Source organism: Hipposideros armiger, unplaced genomic scaffold, assembly GCF_001890085.2.
Source record: "Hipposideros armiger isolate ML-2016 unplaced genomic scaffold, ASM189008v1 scaffold_476, whole genome shotgun sequence".
NCBI classification, from domain to species: domain Eukaryota; kingdom Metazoa; phylum Chordata; class Mammalia; order Chiroptera; family Hipposideridae; genus Hipposideros; species Hipposideros armiger.
Window position 1 is genome coordinate 560134 of NW_017731826.1, and position 16358 is coordinate 576491.

At 53.5% G+C, this 16358-nt stretch overlaps 1 protein-coding gene across 3 annotated transcripts in view; it reads left to right on the forward strand.

The window, feature by feature from the left end:
- Positions 1-16358, forward strand: part of RET (ret proto-oncogene) — a 58545-nt gene that overhangs the window by 12943 nt on the left and 29244 nt on the right. For all 3 annotated transcript variants that reach the window (XM_019666634.1, XM_019666635.1, XM_019666636.1), the window contains exons 2-3: positions 13397-13660; positions 15357-15644. In XM_019666634.1, coding sequence (XP_019522179.1) covers positions 13397-13660; positions 15357-15644 — 552 coding nt within the window. The remainder of the gene's footprint in view (positions 1-13396; positions 13661-15356; positions 15645-16358) is intronic.

A 16358-nucleotide genomic window follows, 5' to 3' on the forward strand; every position in this document is an offset into this window, starting at 1 on the left:
TGTTTTTTATGATTTGTCTGTCTTTCTTTATGTCCTCCCTAAGTTCCTTAAACTTTCTTATCATCAGTGTTCTAAACTTTGTCTCTGAAAGGTTGGATACCTCTGTTTCATTTAGTTTGAGTTCTAGAGGTTTGTTCTGATCTTTTACTTAGGACCTGTTTCTTTGTTTCTTTATTCAGGCTGTCGCTTTGTGATTGCTTCGATGTATTACATAGATCACCAGTGGGCAAGTCCGTGTGCTGGCTCCATTGTTCTCCAGCCTCCCTCAGCCTCACCGAGTTGAGCAAGAGGGTCCTCACTAATTTCTACTGCCAGCTATTGTAGAACTCCTCTTCCCGGCAAAGTAACTCTGGGCTGGTGAGGTCGGTGTGGGGCCGGAGGGTCTCTCCCCGAATCAGAGAAGCTGACGTGTCCCTCACGGGGTTCGCCCTCTCTCGTCTCTGCCCCTCCTACCAGACTCGACGTGGCCTCCTCTTTAAATCCTTCATTTAGAGGTTCTGTTCATCTAATGTTCAGAGGACTTCCAAGGTTGAATGTTGTATAAATTATTTGTAATTTTGGTGTGATCCTGGGAGGCAGTTTGCACAGCATAACCATTCATATCTTGATGGACATTTGGGCTGTGTCCACCTTTTGGCCATTGTGAAAAATGCTGCTATGAACTTTCATGTGTTTGAATCCTTATTTTCAGTTCTCTTAGGTACCCGCCTAGGAGTAGAATTGCTGGGTCCTATGGTAATTCTAAGTTTTATTTTTTGAGGAGCTGCCAGACTCTTCCACAGCATTTGAACCATTTTATATTCCCACCAGTAGTGTGTGAGGATGCTAGTTTCATCACCGCCTCACCAATTTTTTTTTGGTGGTTTTTTTTGTTTTTTAAATTATACCCATTTCTGGTGGGTACAAAGTGGTATCTCCTTGTGGTTTTGAGTTGCACTTCTCTAATGATTAGTGATGTTGAGCATGTTTTCACGTGCTTCTTGGCCATTTGTATCTTTGGAGAAATGTCTATTCAGGTCCTTTGCTGAGGTTTTAATTAGGTGAGTTGTCTTTTTGTTGGGTTTACTTTGCTTTATCAAATCTCCAAGTATTTCTGAGAAGCACTTTTGTCCAGTGGCTTTTGTGTCAGTATCTGAGCCCCAGATCCTTTTGAGGGAGGACGTGAGTTCATCTGATGTCCTTCTATGGGGTTGAGTCACCATGACCCCACAGGGACCCTCGTGATATTCTCAGAAGACCTGGAACTTAAAGCCACATTGAATTTAAACATCCCAGAAACAGTGGTGTCATAACTTGTGTGAGTCGCTGATGCCTGGGGACTACACTGTGAAGGACAGGGGAAGGGAAGGATGCCACGAACCAGTGACCCACCAGCCCACCTGACAAGGTGCGACTCACACAAGTTATGGGAACCCAGGGGAACCCAGGGCTGCCCTGTCTCAATACAGACTCTAAAAATAACCAGGCAGAGGGGTAAGTTGATTCCTGTAATTGCCACTGTGTAATGTCATGCTACCAGTCCCTTGATAGCGGTACTTACTGAGGCAGTCCTCCCTCCCCCGCACCCCTTGCACCAAGAAGACGCACAGCTGCTGGAGCCCAGCATGGAACAGGAAAGCCTTGACTGAGGGGCAGCAGGAAGACTGGCAGGTCTGATTCTGGAGTCAGGGGGTGGGGGGTGGGGAAGAAAGGAGAACCAGCTTTTGTCTGCAGGTGTTCTGTGCCTGGGCTGTCCCAGTAGCACTTCCAGGAAGTTCTCATCTGGGGACAGACCCAGAGGGGCCAAGTGCCGAGCTGGTCACACAGCCAGGCAGTGAAGGCGGTGAAGGCGCATGGTCCCATCTGCCCTCAACCTCTGCTTCTTCCTGTCACACTGCAGTCTCTACTTCGGATTTAGGCTCGTGTCTTCTTGCCTTATAATCAGTGGCCTAGGAGGACATGTGTGTTTCTAATCCTGTTCCAGCCCCATGTCCCTCAACCCACCAGGGCCACGTAAGCCAAAGCCCACCCCAGTTTCCATCGTGCCCACCGTCCTGCCTCTTGGCCTCGGTCAGGAAGTTCATTCCGTGACTGCTCCTGCACAGACGCCACATAGACTCATAAGGGAATCAGTATTTGATCTGAAAGGAGCTCAGCATCAGGTATAACCCTTCCATTTTACAGATGGTGAAACTGAGGCCCAGAGGGAGGTGTGAGCTGTCACATGGGGGGAGGCATTAGTTGAGGACTTGGTTGCCATAATTTGTTCTTCACACAACCGCACCAGCCCTCGAGTTGGGTTCCCTTTTTCTCTTGAAGCTGAGATCTTTGAGGTCTGTCATCCCCAGGGAGCTTAACGATAGCGTCCAAATGTAGGTGGCGTGTGCCGCAGCACTAGTCTGCTGGGCATGTAGTGGGGCCTTCAGGACTCGCTGGCTTGTCTGGTCCCAGGTCCACACTATGCTGGTACCTGCCTCTCTTGGAGGCTTCCCAGCTCTTTTCCCTCCACTCTCCCAGCAGAGCAGACCCTCAGGCCTTCTTTGGGCTCCCCCACCGCCACCCCAAGGGAGAGCCCAGTTTCTGCTCCAGAGACTGGTGGCCCTGCCTGAGGGTCCTGCCTGCAGCCCAGCCTGTGCTCACAGCAGGAGTTGAGGGAGGAGAGGACAGGAGGCCCTAAGCTGCAGGGAGGGGCTGAAGGTGGGAGGCTCCCAGAGGGAGCTCTGTGACATCCCAAGCCTTCCCCTCCCCTCATGAAGGAAGGAATGTGTGCTGGGCAGGAGGGTAGGCTGGCTTGGCAGAAGTCCCCAACCCCGGTAGAAGATGGGGCTCCCTTTGAGAGGGCCGACTCGCCCCCCCTCCGCCTTTCCTCTCAGACATGACAAAGAGGTGTATCCAGACCTAGGATGGCCTCCCAGCTCCCTCTTAAGCTGCAGTGATCCCAGGGGGGCCCAGCTCTGACTGACAGGCTGCTGAGGGGTCATAGAGACACTTTTGTCCCAGTTACCCCATGTGGATGGTCCTGTGTGGGTGCTGCTCTCCCAGGGGATGCCCTGAGCCCAACCCAGGTACAATCATGGGTTACCATCCAAGTACAGAAGCTGACTTTGCTGGATCTACCTTTTCAAGTGTTTGGTGGTTCTGGGACCGAGCAGGGTCAGCTGGAAGGACCCCTTGTGGCTCACTTTTGTGCCCAACAGTGATGGGTGTGCCAGGCCCCGAGCATCCAAGGGCCCCTGGCAGGTGTGCCTTGCACACGCAGCAGCCATTACGGTGACTGTGCCTGTGAGGCGGGTGCAGCCTGAGCATACTCCTGCCCTATTACCCCTTCCTGTGCCTTCACCCTACTTCACTGACATGTTAAAGAGTGAATTTGGGCCGGCCGAGTGGCTCAGTTGGTTAAGAGCTCGCTCAAGAGTTTGAGCTCTGAGCAACAGCAGTTCGATGCTCGGCCTGAGCTGAGCTGCCGTTAAGCTGCCAACAGGTGGCAGGATGACTCAGCTAAGAAAAAAAAAAAAGAAAGTGAATTTATGCGAGGGAACTTTTTGGGGCACCTGTCGTTTAGAAGACGGTGAAGGAGGCCATGGATGGTTATTTATGGTAGCATTTTCCAGCGGATCTGCAAGCAGGTGGGTGGGTGGCCCAGGGGCCCAGGCTATGGTGCCCTGGCTTCTCTATATTTGTGCACTCAGCCGTCACTGAACACAGGACCTTGTGGCCATGGAAACTGGCCTGGGAGGGGCCTGGGCATAAGGGCTGGCTCACTGTCTGGTGGCCTTGGGCAAGGTACTTAGCCTCTCTCTGCCTCAGTTTCCCCCTCTGTAAGATAGGAATCATAATCATCCCTACCTCTGGCAGTTGTGTTAAGTAGGACAATGCATGTGAAGCACTCTGAATGAGGCCTGTCACAAAGAGTGCTCTGTAGGAGCCTCACCGGTTAATGCTGAACACAGGTGAGGAGGGTGCTGGGCCAGGGTGGCGGGGTTGCAGGGTGGAGGGGTAAATGGGCAGGACCATCTCTGTTCTGGGAGCCTGAGATAGTGGGATGACAGATTAGTTTAAGGTGGAGGCATCAGAGTCAAAGCTGGTGATATCCTGGACTGTCACGCTCAGGCCACGGCTAGTATACCCAGTCTGCTAGGGCAGTGAGGCACAAGGGCCTGAAGCCAAAGGGGCCTGGTGACCTGTACACAGTCATTGTCAGGCCATTTGGGTGGCCAGTCTTTTTCCAGCCAGGTCTTCCCAGGTCTTGGGTAAGAAATTAATTGTAACATAATTGTCAGTTTCCTTTGCATAGAAGCCGGAAGGAACTGCCGGCGAGGCTGGTGATTAACTCGGCAGCTGGGCAATCACATTTGGACAGAAGTGTCCATCATCTCAGTGAGGCCACTGCAGCTGGCCTGGGCAGGGGTGGCTATGTAGGAGGTGGTGGCCTCGGGTGCATGCTGGGTGCAACCTGGGGTCCTGGCCACTAGAAGCAGAAGGACAGGGCCTGTGGGCAGAGGGTGAGTCTGGGCTGCTGGTCCCATGTTGCTTAGCTGCAGACCTCAGGCCCCAAAATCTCAGCCAAGTCCCTGCCCCTGCCCCACCCTGAGCAGAGGGCTACATGGATGACGGGGGCGGGGAGGTGTCAGGCGACCCTGGCCCTGGTTGCAGCTCCACCATGAGTGCAAGAGGTGAATGCTGGGCTTGTTTCCCAGCGTCGAATTGAGATGATGTCTTTGACTTACACTGAGAGCTCTGGCAAGATGTGCGAGCAAGAGCATTTCACTGGTATGGAGGATTCCCTGCGTGCCTATGAGGCAAGGGTTGGCCCCTGGGTCTCGCCACCTCCACCGGCTGCTCTGCCAGGTCTCCAACACCCCTGCCCAGCCAAGGCCCAGGAGGACAGGTGTCTGGGAAGACACTGCACCCCACATTGGGCCCCCTCTCCTCCCCCACCATGGACCACAGCATGGAGGTTCAGGCTAGAGGGATGATGGCGGGAAGGGCCTTGAGAGCTGTGCTGCGTGTGAAGCTCCTGACCAGACAGGCCGGCAGGAGCCCTGAGCTCTGCTAGGCAGAACCCTCAGGCATGGAGAGCCCCGAGCTCATCCTGGGGAGCCTGGCAGCCAGGGTGTGCCAGGGCGGTTGCTTGCTCCTTCTTGTGTGCTGGGCCAATCCAGTTTGCCCTTGCTGTGTGCCCAGCCTGGACCAGGAAGGCCGCTCAGCCTTGTGGCCACAGTGGCACAGTGCCCACTGAGGGCTCCTGGCAGCATTTTAGGAAGAAGGAATTTAAGACTGGGACTGAGGCTGCACCAGTAGTGACTAGTATGCCCACTGGGCACCAGGGAAGTAGCTGGCCCTGGCACTTATTATGTGCCCAGTGTATGCACAAAGCTGTCCATCTGTTGGGTACACCTACAGAGGCCAGAGTTGTTTCACAATGGTTTTGCAAACAGAGGCTTAAATTCAAGGCATCAAGATTGGGACAAGCTGCCCGACTTCCCCTAAGGAGGCATTGGCTTGTAAGTGACTACAGCTCAGGTAAGCCAAGGACCCATGAGCAGAAGCACATGGCTCTCAAAGTGAGGTGCCTGGGGACCCTCAAGTTACTAGAACCTGCCCAGGCCTTCCCTCAACTCCTGCTCTGGGCTAGGCATCAGACACAGTGAGCAAGACAAGCCTAGTGCTATTCCTGTCAATCTTTACAGCCCAGCTTTCCTCTTACAATGTGTGTGGGTCAATCCTGGCAAGGCTGCTTTCACTGGGAAGCCTAAGGGTGGCTGGCAAAGTGAGGATGGGTAGTGGTGGCGATGGTGGGTGATGGGGGGTGATGAGGGTGATGATGGTGGGGGGTAAAATGAAGGTGATGATGATGGTGTAGATAGTGTGAAAAGGTGAAGATGATGATGGTTGTGGTGATAATGGTTATGGTAAGGGTGGTGGTTATGATAGTGGTGATGGTGGAGGTGGTGGTGATGGGAGTTGGGGAATGGTTGTGATGGTGGTGGTGGTGGTGGTGGTGGTGGTGTAACCACACACAGGAAGGCACTAAGAGTCCCGTCAGCCCTACCTACACAGTGCCACAGTGGGGCCAGCCTGTGGGGCCCTCCTGTGTGCTCATAGGCAGGGCTGCCGAGGAAGCAACCCTTCCAGCCACTGCTCGCACCTGAGCACAGGCCTGCCCTGCTGCTCCTACCCGCGCCGTGGGGCCCAGCCAGGTCCATGAGCTCTCTGACCTCTCTAAACTTCCTCACTTGAAGTTGTGCTAATGAGAGTAGCCCCTGGGAGAGTATGATGGTACCATGAGGTGGAGCTGGCACCGTGCTGAGAGCGGGGTCTGGTATGTGGACAACATCAGCCTCTGCTTCTGTTAGCGTCAGGTAGGAGCTCTGAGAGTTAAGGGAGCAAAGGCCAGTGTGGCCAGGAGTGTGGGGAAAAGGGCTGAGCTGCACAAGGGCTCGTCCAGGAGTGAGGATGGGGACGACCATGTACCTGGGAGCCACGGACAAGACTGGACAGGTGAGCTCAAGGTCCAGAGCCACAGTCTAATGGTGGGAGCTTCAGGCCATGGCTGCCGGCATCAGGCTGGGCATGGGAGGCCCAGCAAAGGGATCAGAAAGACAGCTGAGAACAGGTGTGTGTAGTGGCTGCCCAGGGCAGGTGGGAGGCCGGGAGGTCACTGAACTCCTGAGTACAGGGAAGGCAAGAAGGAACTTGGAAGGTGAGTGAGACTCCTGGCTGGGTGAAGTGAGTGGTTTCATGGGGTCTGGGGTTGGCACCTTGGCAAGTGTGGAGAGGACACATGGCCACACAGGCAAAGGAAAGTATTCTGCATCAAACTTGGCTGGCCTGGGTCTGGGCTCTGCCTTTTCCGTGGGGACCAAGTGATTCTCTGGAGCAGGGCCACATCATGACCACTGCAGGCCCAGGCCCTGTGACCTCTGTGGGTCCCTTTTCCCATAAAAAAGGATAATTATCTTGGATGACTATGTTGGTATAAAGACAAATATAATCCACACCATTTTGTTATTACATATTCTTTTTATTATATTTAGTAAATATAATACAAATTTATTAAATTTTTTTATTCTGATTTTAAAATAAATTAAAACTAATTTGTGGCATTGCCCACTGTGCCTGTTGGGCAGTAGGTACTGGGGACAGCATGCAACAACAGCCATCATGTCAGTGCCTTTTGGTAATGGAGGCCCTCTGGGCCAGCACTGAGGGTCGGCCCATGTGACTGGGCCTGTACATGCCCACATGCACCCAATGGCGAGCTCCTTAGTCATTCTGGTCTCTCCCGTACCTGGGCATTGTGGTCCTGTGAGTGACCGGCAGCCAACACAGGAACCGCAGCAGAAACCAGCTGTGCCACCTATTTACCTAGCCTGAGACAGGTCGCCAGGGTGGCTTTGGTGGGATGCCAGAGGGGGCTGGAGGAGAACTTCCTGTTCCGTTTGACCCTGGTTTTGGCTAAAGAGAGCTGTAGGCACATCTTGAAAACTGAGATCCCATCTATGTCACCAAAAGCACAAGTAGTGAAAGGAAAAGTAGATAAATTGTACTACATCAAAATTTAAAACTATCTGTCAAAGGACACACTCCACAAAGTGAAAAGGCAACCTATGCAATGGGAGGAAATATTGGCAAATCATGTATCTGATAAAGGAAGGGTTAGTATTCAAAACATATAAAGAACTCCTACAACTCAACAACAACAAAAACCCAATTAAAAAATTGGCAAAGGACTTAAATAGACATTTCTCCAAAGAAGCTATACAAATAGCCAATAAGCATGTGAAAAAATGCTCAACAGCACCAATCATCAAGGAAATGCAAATCAAAACCACAATGAGATACCATCTCACACACCAGGATGGCTGCTATCAGAAACAAGTTTACAAGCATTAGCCAGAATGTGGAGGGCACCCTACGGCTCTGTGCACCTTGTCCTGCTGTGGCCACCCACCACCGTGTCTCCTGGCATCTGTCAGCTCAACCCAGAGTGTCTTAGCTGCGTCTGATTTCACCCACCTCCTATCCCAAATTCTGACATTTCCCAAAAGAGCCCAGCCATTTCCCACGACTGTTCATGAACCCATTTATTCATTAGTTTGTTCCTTCATTGATGCATTCATTGGTTCACTTCATTAGGTCATTCTTTCAGTTCGTATATAGTGAGTTGGCCAATGTGGCTAGAAGGTGGGCACCTGGGAGAGTGGGGAGGTGGTGAGTTGGAGGTGGGGCAAATGGGGCCTCCCCCTTGATGAAAAGCTGTGTTTTATTCTGCAAGCAGTGGACAGTTAATGTTATGCCTTGGGCAGAGGGTGGCATGAGCCAACTGAGCCTGGCTGCTCTGTGGCAAATGGCCTGTGTGGGGTCAAGAATGTGCTCAGGGAGACTGGCTGAGCATGTAGTGTCCTCCAGGTGGGGGGAGGGGAGGGGAGGCAGTGTGGCAGTTCTTCTAGGGTGTGGCAGAGGGCAATCTGGGGGCTGGTGTAATGGGTGGACGAGGGAAGGGCTCAGAGTGAGTCTGAGGTTTTGGCCTAAATGGGGAAGGGTGGAGGAGGGGACTTGACTGGGGTGGAAAGAGAAGGAGGAGTAGGGGGAGGCCAGGTTGTCCCCTACGTTAGGCTGGGATGTGGCAGTGGATGGGGTATGTTGGTGGAGGTATGCATCTGCACTTGGGATAGAGGTCATGGCTGGTGAACTGATGAACATGCAGTGTCAGGAGAGGTGGTAATTAGAGCCATAGGACTGGCTGCCGTGTGCTGGAGGAAAATGTGGAGAGAACAGGAGCTCCTGTCACCTAGAGGAGGTGAGCAGGCTGGCTAGTCGTGAAACTGGCGAACAGCAGACAGGAGATCCTAAAAGCAACTGGAGAGCAGAGAGAACACCAAGGAGTGACCATTAGAATGAGCATGGTGTTCTCAGCAGTTGCAGAAGCAAACACTCAGCAGAATTGTGCCTGTGAAGGACTGAGAAAATAACCGTCCTGCAGAATTCTCTGCCCAGCCAAAGTGCCTTTCAAGAATGAGATGAAAGTATTTTTTAACTTTTTAAATTTTTCAATCACAGTTGACATACAATATTATATTAGTTTCAAGTGTACAACATAGTAGTCTAACATGTATATGCCTTAGAACATGATCACCCGGTAAGTCTAGAGTAGGTAAAAGTATTTTTTTTTTTAAAGGCAAGAGACACACAAGACCCAGGTTGATGTTTGCCATGAGTGGGATGGAGTAGGTGGTGGGGTGTGGGGGCAGCAGTTTTATGTAGTGTCCAGTTAGGTTGGCCATGGGTTCCTGGTGTTTGTTGTAGTGTCTGCTTTCACCATAAATGTTCTGCCAGAATGTATTTCTTCTGTGTATCAAATATTCAAATAAAGAGAAAACATGAATGGGATATGGGAAGAAGGGCCATGGGTGGACAGGCCACATCCTGAGAGGCTGATGATGCCAAGTGCTGGTGTCTGGGCCCTGGGTTGGGGCTGGGGGAACCCCCCACCGGGACAGCTGGCCTGCAGGGGAAGGGGCTGCCTGGGAGGAGCCTATGGGGTCTGTTTCCTTTCCCAGTGAAGATGATGGCATTAGGAAATCATCTGTTTGGGAGACTGCTGGGCCGTAATAAAACTGTCACCTGCACCATCTGGTACTCTGAAAGGGTGGGAGCTGGGCTGCCCCATGCATGGGTCTGCGGGAAGGGCGTGCCCTGCACACAGATGTGGGTGCTGCTGTGGACCACACATACTTCTTGGATCATACTACTTCACGACTTGTTTCCTTTCTTGAGAGTCCCAAATCTGGCTTTCGTGTGGCAGTCCTAGGATATTCTCAGTTGTCTGTGGTTCCATGGGTTTCCTTGACAGGGTGACCACCGTGAGTGTGACTCACTGATGCTCAGAGCAGGCCCAGAGATGGGATGAGACACCAAGGGCATTTGGCCAAGAGGTGCCTGCGTGGTCAAATGGCGGTGCATCCACTACAGAGGGTGGTGAGGAGGTTGCAGGGACTCAGGTGAGCTGTGTGTGGCCCCAGGTTCCAGGGCTGGCCAGGACCATGGAGAGCTGATAAGAGTGAGACCACAGTCAGGGCCTGGCTGGGCTGTGTCTGCACTAAGTGAGCAAGGGGGGCGGGGGTAGTGGGAGTGGGTGGGTGCAACAGTGTGAAAATATGTGTGCATTGGTGAGAGTATGCTACCATGGCTCTGTGTGTGTGTGTGTGTGTGTGTGTGTGTGTGTGTGTGTGATGGGGTGTGTGTGTATCAGTCTGGGTCCAGTCAGATGACAGCACCCACACAGCAACAGAAACTGGAGAAGTTCACATAAGCATTATGAAGCTGTGATGCGAGAACAACAGTGAGGCATCTAAGAGCTCTGTGGGCACCCTCAGGCTGAGGGAGGGAACCCAGGGAAGGGGCCCCCTCCCCAGGTAGGGTCAGAGCACACGAGAGGAGCTGGCAGCCCACTGCAAGAGGAGAAGCTGGTGGGGCAGCCGGGCCAGGGCTGGCCTGCAGTCATGAGGCCAGCAGGAGGTAACCCTCCAAGGCACAGGGGAACTGAAGCCATGGACAGGCACGCAGAGGGGGCTGTGTCTGGCGGCTTTCGGAAGGTGATTGCCGGGCTTGGGCGTGGGCTGTGCAGGCACCAAGGGACGCCATGGGATAGGACAGAGCACTCTAGGTTTCCCCACACCCCGTGCAGCAGCAGTCAGAAAAAATACGATATGACAACCAGAAGCAGGAGTAGAGCCCTGTGTGCCTGCAGTGGCCTCCGCAGACGAGGCTTAGCATCCTGCTCACTGCACAGGAGGTGCTCAGAGGGTCCTGGCTTTATGTGTGCCCTTGCGAAGGGTTGAATAAATGAGAGGGAAGAGAGGACTTGGGCCTGGTTCCATCTGCATCAAATGTGAATAAAGTACACAGCACTGGAACCCTGCCTTGCCAGGCTACAAAGAGGTAAAGGCAAAACCATGTGTGACAGAAGCCATTGGTGCCCAGCTGGCAGACACTGTGAGGAGTTTGCTTGTAAAAGAGATGCAGGACGGCACTTCACAGACTGTTAGTTCTGTGTCTTTTCCCTACGGACTAGGGCTGGGTAGTAGCGCACAGGGTCTTGGGCCGCTGCCCCTCTGCCTGTTTCCATCTCCTGGATATCCCATGCACAAACAAACACACATGCATCAGGCACACACACGAGCATTGAAGGTTACTGGGTAACGTTTGGCAGTTGTGCCATGAGCAGTCAGGACCTGCCAGCTCCTCACCCCTCAGCATGATGCCAGGGCCCAGGGGCAACCTGAGTAATCAGAACCACGAGGATGGAGGATGAGGCCAGCCAAGCCTGTCCAGGCAGAAATGTTAGGCGAAGTGTCAGGGAGGATTCTGTCCCCACATGGCCTTCAGAGGTGGAAGGCATGGGGGGCGGGAAGTCTTTGCAAGTCCAGAACCCCATGACACTGGACACAAGTGGCCCGACCTAAGCTCCCCTCATTCACCCACGAAGATTGGCTACATTGTTTTGGGGGCCCAGTGCCGAAAGAAGATGTGTGCCCGTTGATCTAGAATGATGAAGAATTTTAAGACAGTGACAATAGAGCATTAAACCAAGCAAGCCCTTTGGGACTGCCCAATCTGCATCCTTGTGAGGCTGGCCCTGCATCCACCTCCTCTTGCCCCCACTCGGAGCATGTGTTTTTCCATCTAAAAGTGTTTGTGACAGGAGGAGCATTAAGGAAGCCATGCCCGGCTGCAGGGACCACCTGGGAGGCATTTTAAGTGCATTTAAGTCTGTTTCTGCTCACAATCATTGGCCACAAATCCCTTTGGCAGCAACAGACTGGGCCCCACATGGATTCTGCAGGGCTGGGCTCTGTGAGCCAGGAGCAGACAGGGCCCATTCTCCCCTGCACATGGTCTGTGTCCTGGGGGACTGGATCTACGTGAAGGGAAGAGCTCCGGGGAGCTCGGCCCAACGCACCTCCCATCCCCGGAGCCATGGAAAGTACATGCACACAGGGAGACGCCCTAGAGAAGGATCCCCGTTCTGGATCTGCTCCTACCTACCCATCTGCAAGGCCCTCCTTGCAGGTGGCTCCAAGGACAGCTGGTTCTTACCCAGTGACCAGGGCCAGGGTATGTGTCCCAAGAGAACAAGCTGGCAGAAGCTATATTGCCTATCATGACATAAGCTCGGTCATCACACAGTGTCCCCTTGCTGGTACTCTAGGGCGAGAATGAAGACCCCAGCTCCATGGAGGTGTCAGGCATACTGAGGTGGGCCTCTGGGACACCCAGCTGCCCAGGTCTGTGTGTTGTCATGGGTTCCCTGCAGTCTGGGAGTCAGGGCCCACTGGCAGCATGCCAGCTCACTAGTGCTTGGTGTGTGCCTTTCTGCCAGCCACAGTCAACACCTGCCTTCCTCCTGGCTTTCTCAGCTCTGCCTACAGCCCCTTGGTGAGCAGTCTTTTAGGCAAAATTTACATAGGTTGAAATGCACAGATATTGATGATACATTGTTAACAAATGGATGTGCCCTCCTGACCCACCTTCTTATCAGGATAGAAACTTTACATTCCCCAGAACGTTTCCCAGTCTGTTGCACCCCACCCACAACAGGTAGCCAGTTTGATTTCTCTCACCTAAAATCAGTCTACAGTCTGATGTATTCTCTTGTGCCCGGCTTCCTCCACTTGACCTGATGTCTGAGACCCATCCAGGTCGTGTGTGTGTCAATGGTGCATCCCTTTTCATTGCTGCATAGCGTGCCAGGCTGCGATTAAGCATCATTGGCTTATCCATTTTCCCCTGAAGGACATCAGGGATGCTTCCAGTTCATGGCTGTGAATGGCCCTGCCATTTCTAAATAAGTCATCTGATGGACATATGTTTTCATTTCTCTTGAACAAATTGAGTGGAATTTCTGCATCATGTGGTAGGAGTGTGTTTAGATAAAAATGTATTACTTTTTTATAAAGTACTTTGTTTTTGGCAACTCTTGGCTGCCTTGCTTGTCTGGCAGTGTCTTGTACACTTGAAAACTCTGGCTCCTGGTGATCTGTTCAGAACCCTGAGATCGCCCCCCCACCGCCCCCGCCCTGTGTGGCTTTCGTGTGTATCAGGCTTGGGTATTTGAGAATGATTTCATAACTGTTGTGTACCACTCCTCTTCCTCCTTTTTCTGTTTTAAAGCAGTGCATTTTCAACTAATGCTTAGCTATACAAATAATTGTGTGTTGATGTTCTCAGCACTGCAGATGAGAAAGTCCTACTAAGATCAGAGTTTCTAATTAGTGAATTTTTTTTTTTTTGTCCACAAGAATCTCTTACCAAGTGTGAAATAAAGCTGCTGGGTAGCTGGCCTGCTTAGGAGGCCTACTGCAGACTCATGGTCTCCCTCCTTCGTCCTCACACGATTCCTTCCTCCCTGCAGCCCCGCTGGGACTCTACTTCTCCAGGGACGCTTACTGGGAGAAGCTGTATGTGGACCAGCCGGCCGGCATGCCCCTGCTGTATGTCCACGCCCTGCGTGATGCCCCCGAGGAGGTGCCCAGCTTCCGCCTGGGCCAGCACCTCTACGGTGCCTACCGCACGCGGCTGCACGAGAACAACTGGATCCGTATCCAGGAGGACACAGGCCTTCTCTACCTTAACTGGAGCCTGGACCACAGGTCCTGGGAGAAGCTCAGCATCCGCAGTAAGAAAGCAGCCCTACCCCTGCCCCGTCTTCTCCTCCCACAGCCCACGGCACACCATGCCAGGCTCGGGGTGGCCTCCCCCACAACTCCTGTGGTGTATGAGTGCAAGGGGCAAGGTGAGGCTGGCCTGCCTCTGTGTCCAGCCTGGTGAGGGAGCCAGGCCAAGTTTGGGAGTGGCTGATGCTGCCTGGGATTGGAGGACTCGTGCTTTCTCCATTTTGGACCCAGATGCCTTTACCATTTGGGTTAACAAAGGCTTAGGGCTGTGGGAGAGGGGTTAAGGGGAGCGGGAAAAATCCCAAGGTTTTGATTTGGCAAATGACCTGGAACTTGCTGGAGAAGCAGCAGTTCCCACAGAAAGCCTGTCTTACTATCAGCAGCAAGCCGCCCTTGGCACCTGCTGGGGACTTGGGTCTGGTGCCAGGGAGGAAAGTGAAGAAGAAGGAAGACCCCTCCTCAGAGCAGAGGTCAGAGCCAAAGTGGAGGCCATGAGTGACCCTGGTCCTGGAGGGACGTGGAGCAAAGTTTTGCCTTGTGGGGCATAAACTGGTGATTGCACACCCAGCAGCTCCCCTGAGACATGACCCTTACACCAGCCCTGAGCACCCACCTGTGTATGGGTAAGAGGCAGGCAGTGTGCCTGTGAAAGCAGGGTGGGTAGCAGTGCCCAGCAGGGACAGAATGACTGCACCCACCTGCCATGTAAAACCAGGGTCCCCAAGTAAAGCTTGTTCGTGGGGGAGGTGGTATCTGAGATGGGTTTTGTGTCTGCACATACTTAGTTGCCCCTGTAGGAACCTGAAATGCCAGGGTCCCTGGGGTGGAGGGCAGAGTGGAATTTGCTGAGGGTACGGTTCCACAGAAGGCATGTTCTGCTTGTGATTGGAGGGCAGCTTCATGCACCTGTCAGGCCCAGTCAGGAGAGAAATCATGGGGAAAATTGTACAGAGAATTAGTGACTACAATGGGATTGGAACAATGGAAAACAGGCTAGTAAGAGGCCAAGCACTAATGAATATAGGAAGAGCAAGTGTGAGGAGCAGCCACTACCAGGGCCAAGAGGAGACCCCGGAAGAGTCCTGAACCCCAGCTGAGGTCCAGACACCTCATCGGGAAGCGGGGTCACTGAGGTGCCTCCATGATGGAACTTGCTGGAAAATTCACCTCTGTGTGCTGGGGAAGTCTGTCCATAGGGCATGTCTCTGCAGAGGCATGCTGCGACGAAACTGCCTGAGGGAGGGTGTGAGGGGAGGCCCACATGTGGCAGGAGTGGCCCTGGGGAAGCTATCCACCTGGTGTCAGACCCATGGCTCAAGGCGGCCCTTGAAGGGGACAGTGATGTGATAGAGGCTGGTTAGGGGAGGTGGGCGGGGGGTTAGACCCACCTCCCAGGGCACCTCCCTGTGGAGGGGTATTGAGCTGAAACCCGAATGATGAGAGAGGCACCTGTGAAAGAGGCAGAAAGAGCAAGACCTCAGGGCTCTGAGGCTGATAGACCCACCCCACCCCGCAGCCCAGGGCCGTGGGGAGCAAGCCAGAGGTGATGGGCCGGGCCAGGGACCAGCAGAGCCCTGGGACCACCCACAGTGAGAACTGAGCTGTATACCAATCCCGGAGCTCCTGTCCCTCCCCATCTGCTGCCCACCACCTGGCAGGCGTGGTTGACACCGCACCGGGTCCGACTTCTCTCTGCAGATGGCGGCTTCCCCCTGCTCACCGTCTACCTCCAGGTCTTCCTGTCGCCCACATCCCTGCGTGAGGGTGAGTGCCAGTGGCCAGGCTGTGCTCGCGTGTACTTCTCCATCATGAACAACTCCTTCCCGGCGTGTGGCTCCCTCAAACCCCGGGAGCTCTGCTTTCTTGAGACAGATCTCTCCTTTCGCATTCGGGAGAACAGGCCTCCTGGCACCTTCCACCAGTTCCGCCTGCTGCCCATGCAGTTCCTCTGCCCCAACGTCAGCGTGACCTACAGGCTCCTGGGAGGTGAGTGTGGGTTCCTGGGGCCATTCCTCAGTGCTGCTGTGTGCCAGGTGCAGCACTGCAAGCCCGTGACAGGAGCCACGCAGCTTCCTCTTCACCACAACACCACACATCCATTTAATATTCCAGAAGTATCCGTTGTGTGCTTACCATGGGCCAGGCACTATTCTAGGGGTAAGGATGTGAGGGTGAACAAAACAGGCAGAAATCCTGCCTGCCTGGAGTTTCCATTTCTGTGGGAGATGGAGACCACACATGTGCTAAAGAAACCAGGTAGCCTCTGGAGGGCTAGGTGGGAAGTACAGCCAAGAGGACATCGAGTGCTGGAGACTGCTTCCTAAATGCGGTGACCAGGGGGCACTGCAGCAAAGGCTGCAGGGCTAGTCTCTTTGAGAGTGTCGGGGTGGGACCCCTATGTACCAGATGAGGGCAGAGAAGTTGCTAGGGACTGTGCAGGGCTTCCCATTGAGGGACTGGGGAGACGGGGAAGGCTTTTGAGGCAAGCATTGACAGGGCCTGACTTATCTTTGAAGGATTATCCTGGCCACTTTGTTAGGGATGATTTGGGGTGGGGAGGTTTAGGGTGGAAGCAGGGAGACAATGAATTAGGAGGCTACAGGAGAATCCCTGAGCAAGAGGATACGGACCAGGAGGAGGGTGGAAGCCACAGGGCAACAAGAAGCAGGCAGGTTCTGGACCATGTTTTGAAGGAATCCA